At 47.9% G+C, this 20,067-nt stretch overlaps 1 protein-coding gene across 3 annotated transcripts in view; it reads right to left on the bottom strand.

Annotated features, from left to right (window-relative positions):
* Positions 1-20,067, bottom strand: part of SH2D7 (SH2 domain containing 7) — a 29,317-nt gene that overhangs the window by 1,662 nt on the left and 7,588 nt on the right. Inside the window, exons 1-5 of one of the 3 annotated variants that reach the window (XM_005560196.5) lie at positions 10,434-10,633; positions 8,996-9,085; positions 5,186-5,351; positions 4,685-4,897; positions 1,659-2,333 (exon numbers count right to left, since the gene is read on the bottom strand). In XM_005560196.5, the coding sequence (XP_005560253.3) occupies positions 1,659-2,333; positions 4,685-4,897; positions 5,186-5,351; positions 8,996-9,085; positions 10,434-10,609 (1,320 nt within the window). In that variant the 5' untranslated portion in view covers positions 10,610-10,633. Of the gene's footprint in view, positions 1-1,482; positions 2,334-4,684; positions 4,898-5,185; positions 5,352-8,995; positions 9,086-10,433; positions 10,634-20,067 lie in introns of those variants that run through there. The other 2 variants (XM_073996487.1, XM_073996486.1) reach the window with 2 other exon arrangements.

Below are 20,067 nucleotides of genomic sequence, written 5' to 3'. Positions count from 1 at the left end.
GGCGAAGGACAGGAGGGGAAGGAGGAGTGTAGAAAGGGTGGCGAGCCTCACCTTACCTCCCTGGAGTGCCCTGGTCTCCCCTGACCCGCAGCTGGGGGCCTCAGGATGCACTGGTGTCGAAGGTAGGGTGGGGTGAGGCTGTACCCAGGCCCACAGAGATGGGAGAGGACATGGGGCAGCCACAGGGAAAGAGCAGACATGGGATGTGGCTTCTGAGGGTCTCAGGACTGTCCACTGCTGGATCCGTGGTCCCCGGAGAGTCAGGATCTCAAAGGCTTCTATCCATGGGGTATGGGGGCACAGCCCTGTCCTGAAGGAGGAGCCGTCAGCACTTCCCGGGAAGATCTTTCCACCAGGAATCCCGCTGGAAGATCTGTGTGTGCCTGACTGAGATCAGAGGACTTGCCCCTGGGGAAGGGTCTCCCAGGTTTTATTGTCTCCGGGTATAGGCAGAGTGCAGTTGGGACTGAGGGCTCCAGAGAGTTCATCTGCCTCCCTGAGAACCCTGGACCAGCCCCGCTCCTGGCCACCGCTCTCCACACTCCTGGTCCCCTCTCCTCCTTACTTAGCAGACCCCTGTAGAAACCAAGAGGGAGGGGAAAGGACCCCTGGTCTGCTGCAGAGAAAGTCCTTAGAAGGTCCTGGAAGCCCCCAGCTTACACCCAAATCTAGCAGCTGCCTCTCCCACCACCACCACCACCACCACAGAGATCCTCAGAATAATAGCTGTGTTCATCAAGAGCCCTCTCTGGGCTGTGTCCTGAACAGGAGAGGATGTCTAGCACTATCCTCTGGGCACCTGCCCCTGGATACAAGCAGAGGATCAGCCCATTTTACAGATGAGGAAATGGAGGTCCCGGGTGGGGTTGCTAAACAAGAATGTAGATGCCCAGTTAAGTTTAAATTTCAGATAAACAAAGGAATAATTGTGATATTTGAGACATACTTTGAAATGGTTTTTGTTTTGGTTTGGTTTTTTTGTTTGTTTTTTTAAACAGAGTCTCACTTTGTCTCCCAGACTGGAGTGCAGTGGCGCAATCTGGACTCATCACAACTTTAACCTCCCAGGTTCAAACGATCCTCCTGCTTCTGCCCCCCAAGTAGCTGAGACTACAGGCTACCATGCCTGGCAATTTTTTGTATTTTTTCGTAGAGATGGTATTTTGCCACGTTGCCCAGGCTGGTCTCAAACTCCCAAGCTCAAGCAATCCACCTGCCTCAGCCTCCCAAAGGGCTAGGATTACAGAAATGAGCCACCATGCCTGGCCTCAAAAATGTTGTTTATCTGTAATTCAGGTTTAACTGGTTGTCCTGGAATTTGTCTTGCCCAAAGCTACAGGGCGAGGGAGTAGGGGCAAAGGGGCTGTTCTCCTGCACCCAGAGGCTCTGAGACCCCTGCAGAGGCTGATCTATTGTAGAGAATGCCCCTATTAGAAGAGCCTGGAAGCCCCTGTCTTACATCCAAATCTAGCAGCTGCCTCTCCCACCACCACCACCACCACCACCATTTCCAGGCAGATGTTAGGGCTGGAAAATTCTGTGCACTTCCAGGCAGTGGCGGTGACCTGACCTGCCTATGCCTGGGGGCTACAGGTTGTCTCCTACCACCAGGTGCTCTCTAAGGGCTGGGAGCCGCCCCATCCCGTCATGGAGCTCACCTTGTGCATCCGTCCAGTCTCCTTGCTCTTGGTTGCTGGGATCTGCTCATAGGTGTTCCCAGGCTCTGGGAGCCCTGAGGGCCCTGAGATCCTCTTGTAGCCATGGTCCATGGGCCCATGTACCCATGGGCTAGATGTGGGACTGGCCCCAGGATCTGGGGCCCTGGTTGGGTCACCCCAGCAAGCTGGGATCTGCTCATAGGTACTGCCTTCTTGGTCTGGTGTGTCCCTGGCCTCTTGCAGGGGGCCTTGTGTCCCAATGAACTCATAGATATCTGCAGAGCTGCCCTGGGAGCAGGGCTGAGCCTCTTGGCTCAGCTTTGGAAACTCCTGCCTCCAGGTAGCCCCCAGGGATCCCATGGCATTAGAACACCCCCAGGAAGTGGGAGACTCTGTGGGACCCTGGTCTGGGCTCACCCCAGAGAGGACAGGCACCAGGCCATGAGGCCTATTCTGTTCTCCATCTGAGAGTCTCCTTTGGGCCTCCCTGCCTGGGGAGTAGGCCTGGCTGCCAGCTGGAACTGGTGCATGCCTGCTGGACCCCTCTGTGCCCAAGCCTAGCCGTGCCTGGTTCATCTTCCTCAGGTCTGCATAGATGATGTCATTGGGGCCTCCAAAAGACTCTTCCAGGAGGGAGGAACTCCTCTCAGGGAGTGGGGGCACTGTGATGGGAGCCTGAGGAGACAGGGACAGAGAAACTCTTAAGGGGCAGCCCATCACTAAGATGCCCTCCAGTAAAAACTCTCTCAGATAAGCCGAGGCCCCCTGTCTTGGTTATAGTCTTCCTGCCTGTACATGCAAGGGTTGGATACATGACACTCAGGGTCCCTTCCAGCTCTCATGCTCTAGGACTTGTTCTTTTTTTGGTTTGTTTTTTAAGATGGAGTCTCGCTGTGTTGCCCAGGCTAGAGTGCAGTGGTGCGATCTTGGCTCACTGCAACCTCTGCCTCCCAGGTTCAAGCTATTCTCCCACCTCAGCCTCCTGAGTAGCTGGGATTACAGGCTCTCACCATCATGCCCAGCTAATTTTTGTATTTTTATAGAGACGGGGTTTCCTAATGTTGGCCAGGCAGGTCTCAAACTCCTGACCTCAGGTGATCCACCCATCTCGGCCTCCCAAAGTGCTGGGATTACAGGTGTGAGCCACCACCCCACCCGACCTAAGACTCGTACTTTACCTTGGCATTCAAGGCTTCAGGTCACCAGCTCTACCTCCCACCCAATTTTTCCCTCCCCTCCTCCCACCTCCTCCCACCTCCATTGTGGTCCACTGTTCCCTCCGTGCCCCCAAACCCACTCACTGCTGTATTTCCCTTCAGAATGGTCCATCTCCAAGTCCCATCACTCATTTAACAAATATTTAGTGAGCATCAACTATGTGCCAGACACTGTCCTAGGTGCCAAGGACTCTGGTGAGCAAGACTAACTCTTGGGAATTTATATTCTAATCTGGGAGATGGGCAGCATACTGCTGCGCTGTGTAGCACAATATGGTTTGATGTGCTATATGATGGGCGAATATATCACAAGACAACGGAGTGTGGGGGCATGATCAGTGCTACAAAGAATGAAGCAGGGTCATGGGATAGAGAGAATGGCAGGTGGGGAAGGCAACATTTTCTGTCATAGGTGGGCCTTTCTGAGGTGGTGATATTTAAGAAAAGAATGGAATGCAGTTAAGAGTGTAAGCCATGCGGGTATCTTCTAGGAAGAGCATTCCAGGCAGACAGTAGAGCCAGTGCAGAGGCCCTGAGGTGGGAGCAAGGTTGGTATGTTCAAGGATGATCTAGAAGGCCAAAGAAGTCAGAGAAAAGGCCTCACTGAAGCCTCCAGTGAAGAAGCAGGGGGTAGCAGGGCATCTGGTGAGGCTCTTGTGGGCCCTGGTGAAGTGTTTAGGTTTTATTCTAAATATGAGGAAAAGCCGTTGGCATGCTGTGATCTGATATAAAGAAAAATCTTTTGGCCGGGCACGGTGGCTCACGCTTGTAATCCTAGCACTTTGGGAGCCGAGGCAGGCAGATCACCTGAGGTCAAGAGTTTGAGACCAGCCTGGCCAACATGGCGAAACCCTGTCTCTACTAAAAATACAAAAAAAAAAAAAAAAATTAGTCGGGCATGGTGGCGTGCACCTGTAATCCCAGCTACTCAGGAGGCTGAGGCAGGGGAATCACTTGGATCCAGGAGGCAGAGATTGCAGTGATCTAAGATGGTGCCACTGCACTCTAGTCTGGGTAACAGAGTGAGACTCTGTCTCAAAAATAAAAGTAAAAAAGGCTGGGCACAGTGGCTCATGCCTGGAATCCCAGCACTTTAGCCAAGGCGGGCAGATCACTTGAGGTCAAGAGTTCAAGACCAGCCTGGCCAATATGTTGAAACCCTGTTGCTATTAAAAATACAAAAATTAGCCAGATGTGGTGGCAGGTGCCTGTAATCCCAGCTCCTCGAGAGGCTGAGGCAGGAGAATCACTTGAACCCAGGAGGCGGCGGAGATTGCAGTGAGCTGAGATTGCACCGTTGCACTCCAGCCTGGGCAATGCAGCGAGACTCCATCTCAAAAACAAAAACAAAAACGAACAGAAACAAACAAACAAATAAAAAGAAAAGAAAAAAAAAATCTTTCTGAGTCCATGGGGTGCTATGGAGAAGAATAAAATATTGACTCACAGGCACCCCACACTACAGCTTACTAAGGGATGTTCAGGCATTTCATATCCGTTTTCTCATTCAAGCTTCACAAGAACCTCAGGCATGGTAAACTGAGGCTCAGAGAAATTATGTGACTCGCCTAGAGCCACATCGCTAGAAAATGGCCAAGCCAAGGCTTGAACCAAATCTAACTAGCCAGAGGCAGGCAATGGCACGGGTGAACCCTGGGTGATTCCAAGATGAGTCTGCACCTCTGGGCCTGGCTCACCCTCTACAGCCGGAGGGAGTGGCTGGCCTGGCCTCAGGGTCTGACTAGGAGCATGGCACCCACATCCCTGATCTGGCAACCCTGACTCTAGGTGGCCCATAATGCTTCTCACCTCCATGCTTTCCTCCTGGGAGAGGTTCCGGGGACTCACATCCAGACTCTTCTCTGCATGGAGGAAGGAGACCTGGGGCTTTGGAGATGAGCGGGGGCTGGCGGCCTTGTCTGGGACCACTGTGGGGGATACCATGGCAGGCAGGTTTTCTGGGTCCACGATGGTCTGGTGGAGGCCCCGGGTGATGGCATCATACATATCATTGTCCTCTGGCTGGGTGTATGGGGATACAGCAGATATGTGGTCACACAGGCCCAGCCAGTCTCCAGAGCCTACCTGAGACTGCTGGTAAGAGACTGCAACATTCCCACCGGGTTCCTGACCTCAGGGAAGACATCGCCACAGTCTCCCTTTTTCCAATAGGGATCATGACCCCACACCGAGTGCCCCTGGATGATAGTAAATAGGGAGGGCTTGAAAAGGGGTATGCCTGAGTGATGGATACCCCAGGCCTGGGCTCCCTGCCCAGCCACCTTCACCCTGGGGAAATGGGGCGCCTACCCGGGGGCAGGCAGCAGTCAGCATCTCTCCGAAGGGCTCAAGCTGTGCCTCCTGGTAATGGTGCACAAGCTCAGCCAGGGTGCTGTGGCTCTGGGTGTCTCCTGAGATGATGTAACGCCGGTTTTGAAGTTGGTTGATGACAAAATGTCGGCAACGATTGCTGCCCCTGCAACACAAGGCAGCCCAGCCTTGGCCCACGGTCTGAGCTCTGTGCCTGGGTGCAGGAGAGGGGTCCCAGCTCTTGATCCAGAACAGACCTGCCTGACCTGGGGCCACTGTACCCCACTTGGAGCCATGGTGTGTTCGTCAGGAAGCTACGGAGAGGTTTTCAAACCATGAAGCCCTGGGATCTTGGGAAGTACCTGAGCCTGCTCTGGTGGAGTCAGGGAAGGCACAGCTGCGACTGGAGTGAGGCAAGTGAGGCACTCATCTTGGGTGCGAAATTTACAGGGGCACCAAAAAACTCAATCAAGAAAACTAATAATGCAGTATTTTAGAAAATCAAAATATATGAAAAAAAACCACAATGAACAAAACACCAAAGTTCTAAATAAAGACAGGATCTAACCCTACACCTGTACAACTCAACCTCCCCCTACTCCCCACCCTGCTGCAATGATGGAGTTCCAGCTCCCACTCCCCCTTCGGCCTGTAAAGTCCCACCCTAAAATCTCACCCTCTTCATCTTCCTTTTTCTAGAAAAATAACGTCTACACAATGATGTGCATACATCATAAATGTGCAGTTTGATGAATTTCCACATAGGAGCCCTCCCATGCAACTGCCACTCAGATCAAGATATAAAACCTTTCCAGCCCCCAGAAGACCTACTTGCACTCCCATCCAGTCAATGCCCCCCAAAGGTAGCCACCATTCTGACGCCTATCAGCATAGATTAGTCTAGTCCATTAGATAACTTCTATAATACGTCTCTTGTGTCTAGCACCTTTCACTCAACATTGTATCTTGGAGACTGATTCATGTCCAAGTAGAATTAGTTTCTTTTTTTTTCTCATTTATATGTAGTATTCTAATTAATGAAAAATCCACCACGTACCTATTCTGTTGATAGACATTTAGGTTGTTTCCAGATCTGGGCTGTTATGAATAAAGTTGCTGTGAGCATTCTTGTACATATCTTTTGGTGAATATGTACTCATTTCTGACGAGAATATACCAAGGAATAGAGTTGATGGGTCATGGGTACACCTGTATTTGGCTTTAGTAAATCATGCCAAATTGCTTTCTAAAATTATTGCAATGGGCTGGGCACAGTGGCTCATGCCTATAATCCCAGCACTTTGAGAGGCCCAGGCAGGCAGATCACTTGAGGTCAGGAGTTCAAGACAAGCTTGATCAATATGGTGAAACTCCATCTTTACTAAAAATTTAAAAAACAAACAAACAAAAAAATAGCTGGTGTGTGGTGGTTGCCTGTAATCCCAGTTACTCAGGAGGCTGAGGTAGGAGAATTGCTTGAACCTGGGAGGCAGAGGTTGCAGTGGGCCGAGATCGTGCCATTGCACTCCAGCTGGGTGACAAGAGTGAAACTCCATCTCAAAAATAAAATAAAATTATTGCAATGTATGAGAGCTCCAGTTGTTCCACATATTCTGTCTTTCCATTATAGCCATCCAATGTGGCTTTAATTTGTGTTTCCCTGACAGCTAATGATGCTGAACATGGGCCTTCTGGGTTTTTCTTTTTGGTAAAGTGCTCAGTTCTTTTGCTTTTATTTATCGAATTATCTGTTTTTGTCTTATTTATTTGTAGGAGTTCTTTATATATTTCTGGATTTGAGTCCTTTGTTAGATATTTGTATTCTAATAGATAACTTATTCAAGACTGCACACTGATCTTTTTCTTCTCTTAATAATATCTTTTAATTATAAAAATTCTTAATTTTGGCTAGGTGCGGTGGCTCACGCCTGTAATCCCAGCACTTTGGGAGGCCGAGGCAGGTGGATCACCCAAGATCAGGAGATAGAGACCAGTCTGACCAATATGGTGAAACCCCGTCTCTACTAAAAATACAAAAATTAGCTGGATATGGTGGCGTGTGCCTGTAGTCCCAGCTAGTTGGGAGGCTGAGACAGGAGAATTGCTTGAACCCGGGAGGCAAAGGTGGCAGTGAGCAGAGATCGCACCACTGCACTCCAGCCTGGGCAGGAGAGTGAGACTCTGTCGCAAATAAATAAATAAATTTTTTAAAATTCTTAATTTTAAGGAAATCATATTAATCACTCTTTTAAGATTAGTGCTTTTTGTGTCCTGTTTAAAAAATCTTGGCCTCTCATTTTCAAAGGTATTTTCATTTACCTATGACAATGTTTTTCTGTTTTCTTCTAGAAATGGTATTGTTTTGCTTTTCTTTCTTGGATCTACAATCCATCTAGAATTAATTAATGTTTGTGTATGGTATGAGGTAGCAGTAATTGTCTTCCATTTAGATATCCAATTGCTCCTGCACCAATTATTGAAAAAGCAAGCCTTTCCCCCACAGAATTGCCGTGATGCCTCTGTTGGAAATCTGGTAACCAAACATTTGGGACTGTTTTGGGACTCTTTTCTGTTCCCCTTTTCTATTTGTATACCTTTGAGCGGTCCCACTTTGGTCTCTTTTATAAGTTAGTATTCTCCCTAAGATCTTATTTGGGAAGAAACAAAACAAAAGAAAAAAATCCCCAAAGCTCAAAAGACATTTGAAAACTACTGAGTTAGTATATTTCAAAATGCCTAGCACAGTGTCTGGCACATAGAATAAAAATATTTTAATGACGACTAACATTTATTTAAAGTCCTTACTGCATTATATGCATTGTGCCAAGCACTTTTAAATGTATCAACTGATTGCACACTTTCATCAATCCTATGAAGCAGGGACTATCATATTCCCATTTTACAAATGAGGAAACGGGGAACAGACAAGCAAAGTAACTTGCTCAAGGTCAGCGTTTGAACTGGGGCAGTCTGAATATGTGACAATTTTGAATCAGAATCTGAAGACTTTTAAGTTCACCCTGGAGCCCTGGCCTCCCTCCCTACTTAGAGAAATCTTCTTACCTCCTCTGAATTTCCCCTTCCAACCGACCTACTCTTGGGACAAGATTCGACATCACCATCTCTGCCTTTGTCCTGGCTACCTTGTCTCCCTCTCTCTATCTCCACTACCCTATCCTAGCCCAGACCTCATTATCTCACATTCAGGCAATTGCAGGAGTCCCCAGTGCCCCCACACCTCCAGCTCTGACTTCCAGTCCTCTCTCCATAGGCTGCCTAAAGGACCTATGCAAATACAGCGAACCAGATCATCCTTCAGGGTCTACAGACTTAGCTAGGCATCCAAGGCCATTCTAAGCTTCTCCCACCCTCCCCTCCAGGCATTCCTCCAAAGGAACCAAGTGTTCTGCTGCACCCAGCAACCTGCAGCTCCCCCAGCACCCTTGTCTTTCATGCCTCTGTACTTTTGCACATGGCATTCCATCTACCAGAGATGCCCTTCTAAACCCCAACCACACCCTCCTTTCTGCCTAGCAACTTGTATTCTTTCTTCTATCCTAGGCTCAAAGTTCACCTCTGTGAAGCCTCCTCCAACTCCCACTCACCTCCTTTGAAGGCTGTGGCTTCATCCATAGCATACGGCCAGTGCTGCTCAGGAAGTGTCTGCTGAGCATGTGATGGATGAATGAAGGAGTCAGGAGTCAGGACCCAGGGAAATCTAGGCAATTTGGGCCAGTGGGGCCTCTGCACTAATCTGCAAGGCTAGGTTATGGCAGGCTGAGCTTGCTTGCCCAGAGGGCTTCCCCTTACCTGTAGGACAAGATGTAGCCGGTGGCTCGGTCACTGAGGCGGATGAGGAAGGAACCAAGAGCTCTGTCCCTGAGTAGCTGCTCCGTCTGCCTGGGCAGAGGACATGCCATTAGCTGGGGTCTGTGCCCTAACAGCAGCAGGTACAGCCTGACTTAGGCCTCTCTTGGAATCCCTGCTGGCCATGCCTTTGGGTTCCAGACCTCCAACCCTTTATAGAGGAGCCACTCAGACCTATGGATTGGTCTGTGGCCTGTCAGGGCTCAGTATGTGGTCTATCTGGGCCCAAATGATTAAGTTCAAGACTGTCTGGGGCTGGGTCAGGGTCTGAAGTCATATGCACCCCCCGACTCCCCACTGCAGCCTCACTAGCAGGCACACTGGTTGCTGACCCTGGCCACCCACTCTCCACCTGGATGGTTGTGCAGCAAGAATAAATCCACACAGCTGGAGATGTTGAGGTTTAGTGGGGGGTCCCTCCCTCAGAACCACTGTGTACAGTACTACAGGATGTGCACTACACACGAGCTTCTGCACGGAGAAGATGCTGCTATGTCTGAAGCAGCTAAAAGGGCCTCATTCCTCTTCCTGTCCCCTTCAATCCCAGGCAGCTACAGAGATTTTCCACATGGTGCCAAATATTTTGGAGGCATGGTGAAAAGTTCCACCTGTCTTGTGGTTTGGCAGTACATAGACCAGATACATATTCCCTCACTCAGTTACTCACCAAATACTGAGTGCCTGCTCTATGCAGCTAAATCATTTGCAGGGCCAGGTGCTAAATGAAAACATGGGGCCCCCGGTTCGAAATGATTTAGAATATCAAGACAGTGACAGCAGAGTATTAAATCAAATGTGGAGCCCTTTTGACCCTGTGCTGTTGCACAAGTCAGTGCCCATAAAGCTGGCCCTGGCTCTGTGCAGGTACTGTGCCAGGACCTAAGAACTGGCTGGATTTGTCATTCCTTCATCAGGTGTTTTGGTTGCTTGGAGACCCAGCCCATATAGAAAGCCAAACCTCTATCTTGGCCTTTATACCTAGGGTAACCGTGCATCCAGGTTTTCCTGGGATGGCCCCATTTATGACAGTTCTCCTAGCTTAGTTACTAATAGTGTTCTGGTTTGGACGATACATGATATGGTCCCCTAGTTACTCATCAAGTCACGCCTGGCCCTCTTTCTGTTCTCTGGCAGCCTGGCAGCCCCAGCCATCCTCAACTTGTACTAAAGTAGAGGCCGTTGCCCTCCCCGACTCTGCCTATAGAAGCCACCACCAGAGGACATGGTGCTCCTCAGTCTGTTCCCCTGCCCCCCGCCTCCAAGGGCCCCTGCCTAGCCCAGGGAAAGGACAGGAACCAGTCTGATCCATAGTTCCCAGACCATTTTCTCAGCCCCAAGGGGCTGTGGGCTATAAGGGACCTGTGGGCAGAAGCAGCCTTACTTGCGGGTGATGAATCCATGAAACCAGGGAGGCAGGGCACCGTTCTGCAGAATGAAGGGGGCCTGTGTCTCCATGAACCACTTCAGGGCAAGCTCCTGGAGCTCAGCCAGGGCCTGGCTGTCCCCTGCCCCCTCAGGATCTCTCCCCAGGCTGAGCTGCTTTAGGCTGTCCTCCATGCTGGCAAGCACCGGAGTGGAAGCAGAGCACAGCCAGCGCACATGCCTCTATATCTGCGTGTGCTCTGGCTCATTTGCCTGAGCCCATGCCCTACCCAAGGACCCGTAGCACACAGCAGCCCTATTGTCACCTCTGGGTTGGTGGCTGGTTCTCTCCTCTGATGCTTTGGGGTGGGGCACTTTGGCTGGCTGCAGACATAGGGGAAGCAGCCTGAGAGGGGATAGGGAAGGCCCTCCGTGGCTTCCTGGCCAGCAGATGGGCTACCTCACTGGGTTTGGCCATGTTCCCCACAACCTCTGGTCTTTGTCACAACTAAAGATCGGACCCTGGCAAAAGTCCACAATACTGCCCCTGGGAGCAAAGCAGTGGATTTACATTCTAGGTAGCCTTCCTTCATGGAGGCTATTTTTATTTTGATAGAGAAGTTCTGTGCTAACTAAGTCTTCCTTCCACTCAAGATTTATTGAGTCCCTACTGTGTGCCATGTAAATCTGGGCCCTGGGAATAAAGCAGTGAATAAAACAGCACTTTGCCCTCATGGCACATACATTCTAGAGGGAGACAAATATATGTGTAGAATAGAGTCAGATGGAACAAGCACTCCAAGACAAAGGCAGAAGAACAAGAGAGCCCATGGGCTACGTTATGCAGATAGAGAGTCAGGGGTCAGGGTCAGCCTTGTCCAGGAGGTGACATTGGAACAGTGAAGGAGGAAGCCAAGCAGGCACCTGGCAGAGTGGACCCTCATCAGCAGGGGGAAGCACGCACAAAGATGAGGAGGTGGGACTTTGTTGCAGATTTTGAAGAACAACCAGAAGCTCATGTCGTTTTAACAGAGAGGGGACTTTGGAGTAGATGGGTCCCCTGGAAAGGCAGGGATAGGCCTCTGGTAGGAAGCTTTGGAGCAGTTAGGGCAATGGGACCATTTGTTCACACAAACATCCCTGAGTCTCTAATGTGTTTCTGAGTTTCCTAGCAGAAACCCAGGCTGGATGGATGGTGAGGCAGCAGATGGTGCAGTCAGCCTCAAAGATCTTGATGAGACTCCCACTTCCACTGCACACTGACGTGAGACCACCCTGGGCAAGTAGCTGGGACTGACGTGGGGTCTCAAGAAACTTATTCAATTGTTGCAGAGAACTAATTTGCTCATCTGTAAAATGGGCATGAGACAAAGCTATTTTCTAGACTCTAGGGTCATCATGAGGACTAAGTGAGAGAGCATAATGGTTTACAATGAAGGCGCATGTATATAAGATAAAAAATAGGATGCAGGTACTGCTACAGTATGACTAAAGTGATTTGTTGTCATTTCCCCTGCTTAAAGCACTTGATACATAACTATCTCTGTCTAACTCCATTCCACAGTAAGAGATGCTTGGTTTCATTTTTCCTTGAGGCCAGACCTGTAATACCAGCACTTTAGGAGGGCAAGGTGAGAGGATCAGTTGAGGCCAGGAGTTCATGGCCAGCCTGGGCAACATAGCAAGACCTTTTTCTAAAAAGAAAAAGGCAACCGGGCGCAGTGGCCACGCCTCTAATCCCAGCACTTTGGGAGGCCGAGGTGGGTGGATCATGAGGTCAGGAGATTGAGACCATCCTGGCTAACACAGTGAAAACCCATCTATACTACAAATACAAAAAATTAGCCAGGCGTGGTGGTGGGCACCTGTAGTCCCAGCTACTTGGGAGGTTGAGGCAGGAGAATGGCATGAACCTGTGGGGCGGAGCTTGCAGTGAGCCGAGACTGCACCACTGCACTCCAGTCTGGGCAACAGAGCAAGACTCTGTCTCAAAAATAAATAAGTAAATAAATAAATAAAAACAAGAAAAAAAAAAGAAAAAGGCAGAACTAATCCAATAGCAATAGAAGTTAAGATAGTGATTACCTTGGGGACTGGATGGGGAGCGAAAAGCTGCTGGTGCTGACAGTGTTCTATTTCTTTTTTTCCTTTTTTTCTTTTTTGAGACAGAGTCTCGCTCTGTTGCCCAGGCTGGAGTGCAGTGGCCGGATCTCAGCTCACTGCAAGCTCCGCCTCCCAGGTTTACGCCATTCTCCTGCCTCAGCCTCCCGAGTAGCTGGGACTACAGGCGCCCCCCACCTCGCCCGGCTAGTTTTTTGTATTTTTTAGTAGAGACGGGGTTTCACCATGTTAGCCAGGATGGTCTTGATCTCCTGACCTCATGATCCGCCCGTCTCGGCCTCCCAAAGTGCTGGGATTACAGGCTTGAGCCACCGCGCCCGGCCGACAGTGTTCTATTTCTTGTTCCGGTTGGTGGGTTGAGTGAGTGTGGATTGAGTGAGTTGAATGAGAGTGCTTACAGTGTGAAGATTCACTGGCTCTGCACTCATGGTTTACGCATTTTTCGATGTCTATGTTCTACTTCAATAAAAAAGTTTTAAAAAATGAGGGTGTTACAGCCAGATTTCCTTGGTTCAAATTCCAGCTTACTAGCTATGTGACCTTAATCAAATGATCTAACTTGTCCTGCTGTTAGGAAGGTCAGATGAGTTAAATCCTTAGAATAGTGTGTGGAATAACATAGTGACCAGGATTAGCTATTAATTTGATGATGATGATGATGGTGGTGCTGGTGGTGGTGCTGGTGGTGGTGGTGGTGGTGGTGGTGGTGGTGGTGGTGGTGGTGGTGATGCAAGATTCTGAAATACAGAAGGTCCACTTCTGTTGATAATTATTATTATTATTATTACAACGTCATCAGGGTTATCTGAAATCAAGATAAAAATGCCTGTGAGGGTGTGTGTGAGGCTTATAGTTTAGAGAACAGGCAAGGGCATGAGGCGAACCTGTGACCTCAACCTGGGCAGCTCTTTCTCATCTCTTTTATTTACTTATTTATTTATTCATTTATTTATTTAGAGACAGAGTCTCGCTCTGTCGCCCAGGCTGGAATGCAGTGGCACGATCTTGGTTCACTGCAACCTCTGCCTTCCAGGTTCAAGTGATTCTCCTGCCTCAGCTTCCTGAGTAGCTGGGACTACAGGCGCGTGCCACCACGCCCAGCTAATTTTTTGTATTTTTAGTAGAGACAGGGTTTCACTGTGTTAGCCAGGATGGTCTCGATCTCCTGAGCTCTTTCTCATCTCTCAGCCACATTTTCCACATCCATGAAAAGGGTAACCATACTTAGCTCACCTGGGGATGGGGTGAAATACTACAGATAGTGCTTTTCTCACAAGGACAAGCACATAGGCACATAGCAAGCGTTCTTGGAGGGCCTACTACTGGGAACATCACTTTTATAAACCATTAATTCCCACCTTGACACTGGAGGAGTCAACTCTTTGCCAGGGGACATCCTAAGGGAACCATCATTTGCATACTTGCTAATTGGTCTTCCCTGTCACAAACATAAGCCAGGGATATAATGGCATTAGAACGGAAATCCCAGGCCTGGGCTAACGAGGACTGGAACTCTTTAACATGGGAGAGTGGGCTGGGCATGATGGCTCACGCCCATAATCCCAGCAGTTTGGGAGGCCAAGGCAGGAGGATTGCTTGAGCTCAGGAGTTTGAGACCACCCTGGGAAACATAGCAAGGCCCCATGTCTACTAAAAAAATAAAAACAGCCGGGCATGGTGGCTCATGCCTGTAATCCTACCACTTTGGGAGGCCAAGGCAGGCGGATCATGATGTCAGGAGATTGAGACCATCCTGGCTAACATGGTGAAACCCGGTCTCTACTAAAAATACAAAAAATTAGCCAGGCATGATGGCGGGCACCTGTAGTCCCAACTACTTGGGAGGCTGAGGCAGGAGAATGGCGTGAACCCGGGAGGCAGAGCTCACAGTGAGCCAAGATAGCGCCACTGCACTCCAGCCTGGGCAACAGAGTGAGACTCCCTCTGAAATAAATAAACAAATATATAAAATAAAATAAAAATAAAGAAATTAGCCAGGCGTGGTGGTGTACACCTGTGGTTCCAGCTACTTAGGAGGCTGGGGTGGGAGGATTGCCTGGGAGGTTGAGGCTGCAGTGAGCAATGATTGTGCCACCGCACTCCAGTCTGGGCAACAGAGCAAGACCATGCCAAAAAAAAAAAAAAAAAAAAATTCGGGAAAGATGGGGAGGAGTAAGATTACATCTTGATTTTTCCCTAACCTTTCACTGAATTAAGCATTTCCTTCCATGGTGAATGTTGCTGGGAACAAACCTCATTAGCAGCACCTGTTACTTTGTTACCAACGGAAATAACAGATATTTTCATATTACACTACAGCTGTTGCAGACATCTTGAGATATCATTTTTGCTCATCATTACCTCAGAATTACAGTAATTAGACCAAACTCTGGATCTTGTTATTTAACGTGCCAATAAAACATATCATGTAATATCACAAATATTTTCATAAACCCTATTTTGATATAATTTATTTCCATTGCTCTCTGTATTTTATTTTGTGCACTTAAAAAAATCTATTCTGAGAAGCCCATAGGCTTCATCAGATACCAAAGAGGTCCATGGCACAAAAAGGCTAAGGATGCTGGGGTCTAACCCAGTCGGTTTGCTGCCAAAAGTGAGGTCCTGTAAGTATTCAAATACAAAGAAATGTGTTTCTACAATTTTCCATGATGCAATCTCTCCCCACCTTCCTTTCAGGCTGGATACTTTTATGGGCAGAACCTGGTCATTTTCCTAAGAAGACAAAGGCTTTGTGTATAAAAGGCGGCAGAGCCCAGTATGGCTATGGGCCAGAGGTCAGATTCCAAAGTTAGGCAAATAAGGTCGGTCTCTATACTCAGCGGAAATGTGGGGATGGGGAGGGGCGAGGCCCAGGTGAGCTCCGTGAAGAAGGGTTGTGGTAGGAAAAGGTTGTCCTTGACAGTGCTCTTCGTGTCATTGTTCATTTCAATACATGTGGTCACCTACTGGGTGCTGAGGCCTGGGCATACAAAGGACACTACAGTAGTCTAGCTCTCCTTCTCCACCTGGGGCCCAGAGATGCAGGGAGAGGGAGAAGAAGGCTTCAGGCTCTGGAGTCAGGCTTACTGGCTTAGAATCCTAGCTCCCAGCTGGGCACGGTGGCTCACGCCTGTAATCCCAGCACTTTGGGAGGCTGAGGCAGGCAGATCACAAGGTCAAGAGATCGAGACCATTCTGACCAACATGGTGAAACCCCGTCTCTACTGTAAAGTACAAAAATTAGCTGGGCATGGTGGCGCTCGCCTGTAGTCCCAGCTACTCAGGAGGCTGAGGCAGGAGAATTGCTTGAACCCAGGAGGCGGAGGTTGCAGTGAGCCGAGATCGCGCCACCGCACTCCAGCCTGGTGAGAGAGCGAGACTCCGTCTCAAAAATAAATAAATAAATAAATAAATAAATAAAAAGAATCCCAGCTCCCTTACTTGTTGGCTCTGTGAGTTCACTTGTTTGTTTCTTCATCTATAAACACAGAAGGGAGAAAAAGTACCTACCGGGTAGGTTTCAGGACTTCTCAGAGCTAATCTATGCAGTGAAGTGGCCGGGAGGCTCAGTGCACATGCAGTAGACATCAGTGGCCATCATGATTCACCCACTGCTGCAAGTCATCCCCGGGACTGGGAAGTCCCCAGAATTCAAAGTCCCTGTGCCTAGCAAAACTTCCCTGTCCTAAGTTCTCCTCTCTCAAAAGGTTGCTTTTCCTATAGCGCAAATAAATGGTAATGGATTATCCCACAAATGACTATCTACTGAAGGTGTTCAGCCTGGCTTGCCCTTTCAGGAAGGAGGTTGAGGTTTCTCCAGAAAGCCGCTCAGAGGTAGTGTCTCTCTAAGCGTTTCAACGAAGGCCCAGTGAATGTGCCCCATCCAAGCACTGACTCTCTCACTTCTCTTTTTGAGCCTGTGCAGAAGCCATGTTCATTGCCAATTGCTGCTGGTAGAGACTGGTGATCGAACACCAAAGTGGACTTTTCCGTAAATGCTTGTCATGTGCCTGTGTTAGCCTATACACACTACATTTTCATAGCCCTAAGTTGTTTCATTAATAGGCCTGAATTAGTTCTATAATATTGGGGAATGAAGAATGAATGATCCTATTTCTTTTCTCTCAATTTGTCTATCTCATTTTCCACTGTATCCCTTACCTAGAATGGTGCTTGGCACAAGTGGATGCTCTGTAGGTTTATTTTATGTTATTATTTGATTTGATTTGATTTGATTTTTGAGACAGAGTCTCACTCTGTTGCCCAGATGGAGTGCAGTGGACACAATCTTGACTCATTGCAACCTCCAGTTCCCAGGTGAAAGTGATTCTCCTGCCTCAGCCCCCTGAGTAGGTGGGACTACAGGCATGCACCACCACATCTGGCTAATTTTTGTATTTTTAATAGAGATGGGGTTTTGTCACATTGGTCAGGCTGGTCTCAAACTCCTGACCCCAAGTGATCCACCTGCCTTGGCATCTCAAAGTGCTAGGATTATAGGTGTGGACCACTATACCTGGCCTTCAGTAAATACATTTTAATTCATTATTCAAATAGATGATAAATCAACATAATTTAAAAAAGACAAATATAAAAAGATATCAGTAAAAATATTCTCCCTCCAGGCATTTAACCCCATCCACCCAGTTACTAACCGCATTTCATTCCCATAGATAACCACTGTTAGTTGTTCCTTGAATGTCCTTCCTGGGTTTCTTTATGTACATCCAAATAAGTATGTATTTCTTTTCCTTTTTTCCTTTCCTTTCCTTTCTTTCCTTTCCTTTCCTTTTCTGACAGAGCCTTGTTCTGTTGGCCAGGCTGGAGTGCAGTGGTGCAACCACAGTTTCACTGCACCCTCAACTTCCTGGGCTCAAGCAATCCTCCCACACCTCAGCCTCTTGAGTAGCTGGTACTAAAGGTATTGGGATTATAGGCATGAGCTACTGCGCCCAGCCAAGTATGTATATTCATATTTTCCTCACCTTCTTACATAAAAGGTAGAGTACTACACAGCATTCTGCACCTCGCCTTGTAAAAAAATTCAACAGTATATCTTGGCACTCCTTCCATAAGACTAAAGAGAGGGGTGCCATTCTTATTTTCACAGCAGCATATTATTCCATTGTATGAATACATCATAATTTTTGTAACCAGTCCTCTATTGATGATCATTTGAGTTGTTTCCATTTTTTTAATTCCTGGAAAATGCAGCAATGGATAATCTTTTTTTTTGTTTTTTTTTTTTTGTTTTTTTTTTTTTGAGACGGAGTCTCGCTCTGTCGCCCAGACTGGAGTGCAGTGGCGCGATCTCGGCTCACTGCAAGCTCCGCCTCCCGGGTTCACGCCATTCTCCTGCCTCAGCCTCCGGAGTAGCTGGGACTACAGGCGCCCGCCACCACGCCCGGCTAATTTCTTTTTGTATTTTTAGTAGAGACGGGGTTTCACCGTGTTAGCCAGGATGGTCTCGATCTCCTGACCTCGTGATCCGCCTGCCTCGGCCTCCCAAAGTGCTGGGATTACAGGCTTGAGCCACCGTGCCCGGCCAGCAATGGATAATCTTATATGGATTTGATTAAGTGTAAGAATAAATACATCCATGAAACACATTCTCAAAAGTGGAATCACTGAATCAAAGAGTATTTGCAGTTGTCATTTTAACAGATGATGCCAAATTGCTTTCTTTAAGGGTTGTATTGATGTACGACTCAGTAAATATTGAATATATGGATGAATAATATTTTCAAGTTCAGTCATTTTGAGGCCCCCAGCATGCAAGAAAAACCAGGGGAGAGGGCTATTGCTGGTCCAGAAAAGTCGCCAATGTTATTGTGATGCTTTTGGCCCCCTCAAAGCCACTGAGTCACTTCATCTTGCCATCTTTCCAACATGGCTGCTGGTTGGGGAGGACAGTGTCCAGAGAGGTCCCCCTCAGCCCTTCTCCCACCCAACACAGGCTGTTCTATTTTATCCATAGGACAATGGCCAGGTACTGGGAACTTTCCAAGGGCCTATAAAAAGATCTAAGATCTGGAAGAAACAAACAACCAACCAGTATTGGCTCTAAAATTCAAAAGGAGAAAAATGCAAAATCACAATGAATAAATGTATAAGTAAATGTCTATACTATGTAATATTGCATCAGCTTCATTTAGCATTCATAAAGGTTTCATCACATCTGAAAATGGTTTGGAGGCCAGATTATCTTAGCTCACGAAAATCCCCAAGTATGCAAGAAAACTGCCAAGAAATCATTACCAATTGTAAATGAAATGAATTCCTCAAGGCCAAATCATTTCAAAAGCAAATTCATAAGAATTATCCTTTCCAAAAAGCTTAAAGCAAAAGACATTTTTTTTTTTGTAAAATGTGGCCATGACATTTAAAAATTATATATATTTGATAGTAGTGAGATGGGGACTCCAAAGGTGAGAGTGCCCTGGACCTACCATGGCCTTAAAAACATTGCCAGCCTCATCTGAGCCATAAAGCACCCATCTGGGGCTGTCTGGGCCTGTAGTCTCTGCTCCTGACAGCCCAGAGCGGAAAACCACCCCTCAGATCAGAGAGGCTCCTTTGTCAGTGTACCTCTCAGTTTCAGCAGCAAGAACAAGACACAAGTTAATTTCGCTATAGATAATCCGGCCTCACTAGTGAGTATTTCTGAGTCCCATGTGAAAATCAAATTCTTCAGAGTTACTTACTGTTTGCTCATGACAGCTGGAGAAGGGACAAGTTTTGGGATCAGTTTAGGGACCATAGGGAAGACAAGGGGCCGAGGACCACAATTTTGAGAACTCTCTTTCTACAGCCTTTTGGAGGCCAGATGGCCACTGTGGGGCCCAGTTGCAGAGACCTGGTACACCTAGCCGCCTGGACAGCTGGGGCCCCTGGGCTTGTCTCTCAATTTAGTCCTATCCCTGTCTCCCTTCCCCTCTCTTTACAGCTGGGAAAACGGAGATCCTCTGTAGATTCCTAATGATTTTGAGCCCTTACCATGTGCCAAGTACTTCACATACACACATATATGATTTCCTTTCATCTTTATAGCAGGTATACAGGTAGTATTACTGTCCCCATTTTTTCCCACTATAAAGACAGGGACACTGAAACTCAAGAATGGAAATGGTCTGTCCAAGACAAGGAGTAAGTCCATGGCAGGGCCAAGAACCTGGTACCCCATCCTCCTCCCCCATACATGCTGCATCCTCCTCCCATGCCATTGCTCCAGCCATTTTCCCTGCTACCCAAACTCTTTAAATACTTTAAAAATACATTAATTCAAAATTAATAGTCAATGTATTCAAACTTCCAAATAAGAAACACATTTAAAAACATTCCTCCCACTCCAGTATCTACTTCTGGGTCTTTTCTGTGCCCGTCATCATGTATCCTGACTTCCTTCTTCCTGCTTCCCTCTTCATTGCTTTGCTCACATAAGTACACTGTAAACTCCTTTCGTAGACCCCTTTGCCCAACCAGAAGGATGCCTGAACTTCCACCATCAGAACAGCATCTCTTTAGGCTTT

This window comes from Macaca fascicularis, chromosome 7 (genome assembly GCF_037993035.2).
Source record: "Macaca fascicularis isolate 582-1 chromosome 7, T2T-MFA8v1.1".
NCBI classification, from domain to species: domain Eukaryota; kingdom Metazoa; phylum Chordata; class Mammalia; order Primates; family Cercopithecidae; genus Macaca; species Macaca fascicularis.
The sequence above is the reverse complement of the archived record's forward strand: the minus strand, read 5'-3'. Positions and strand labels throughout refer to the sequence as shown.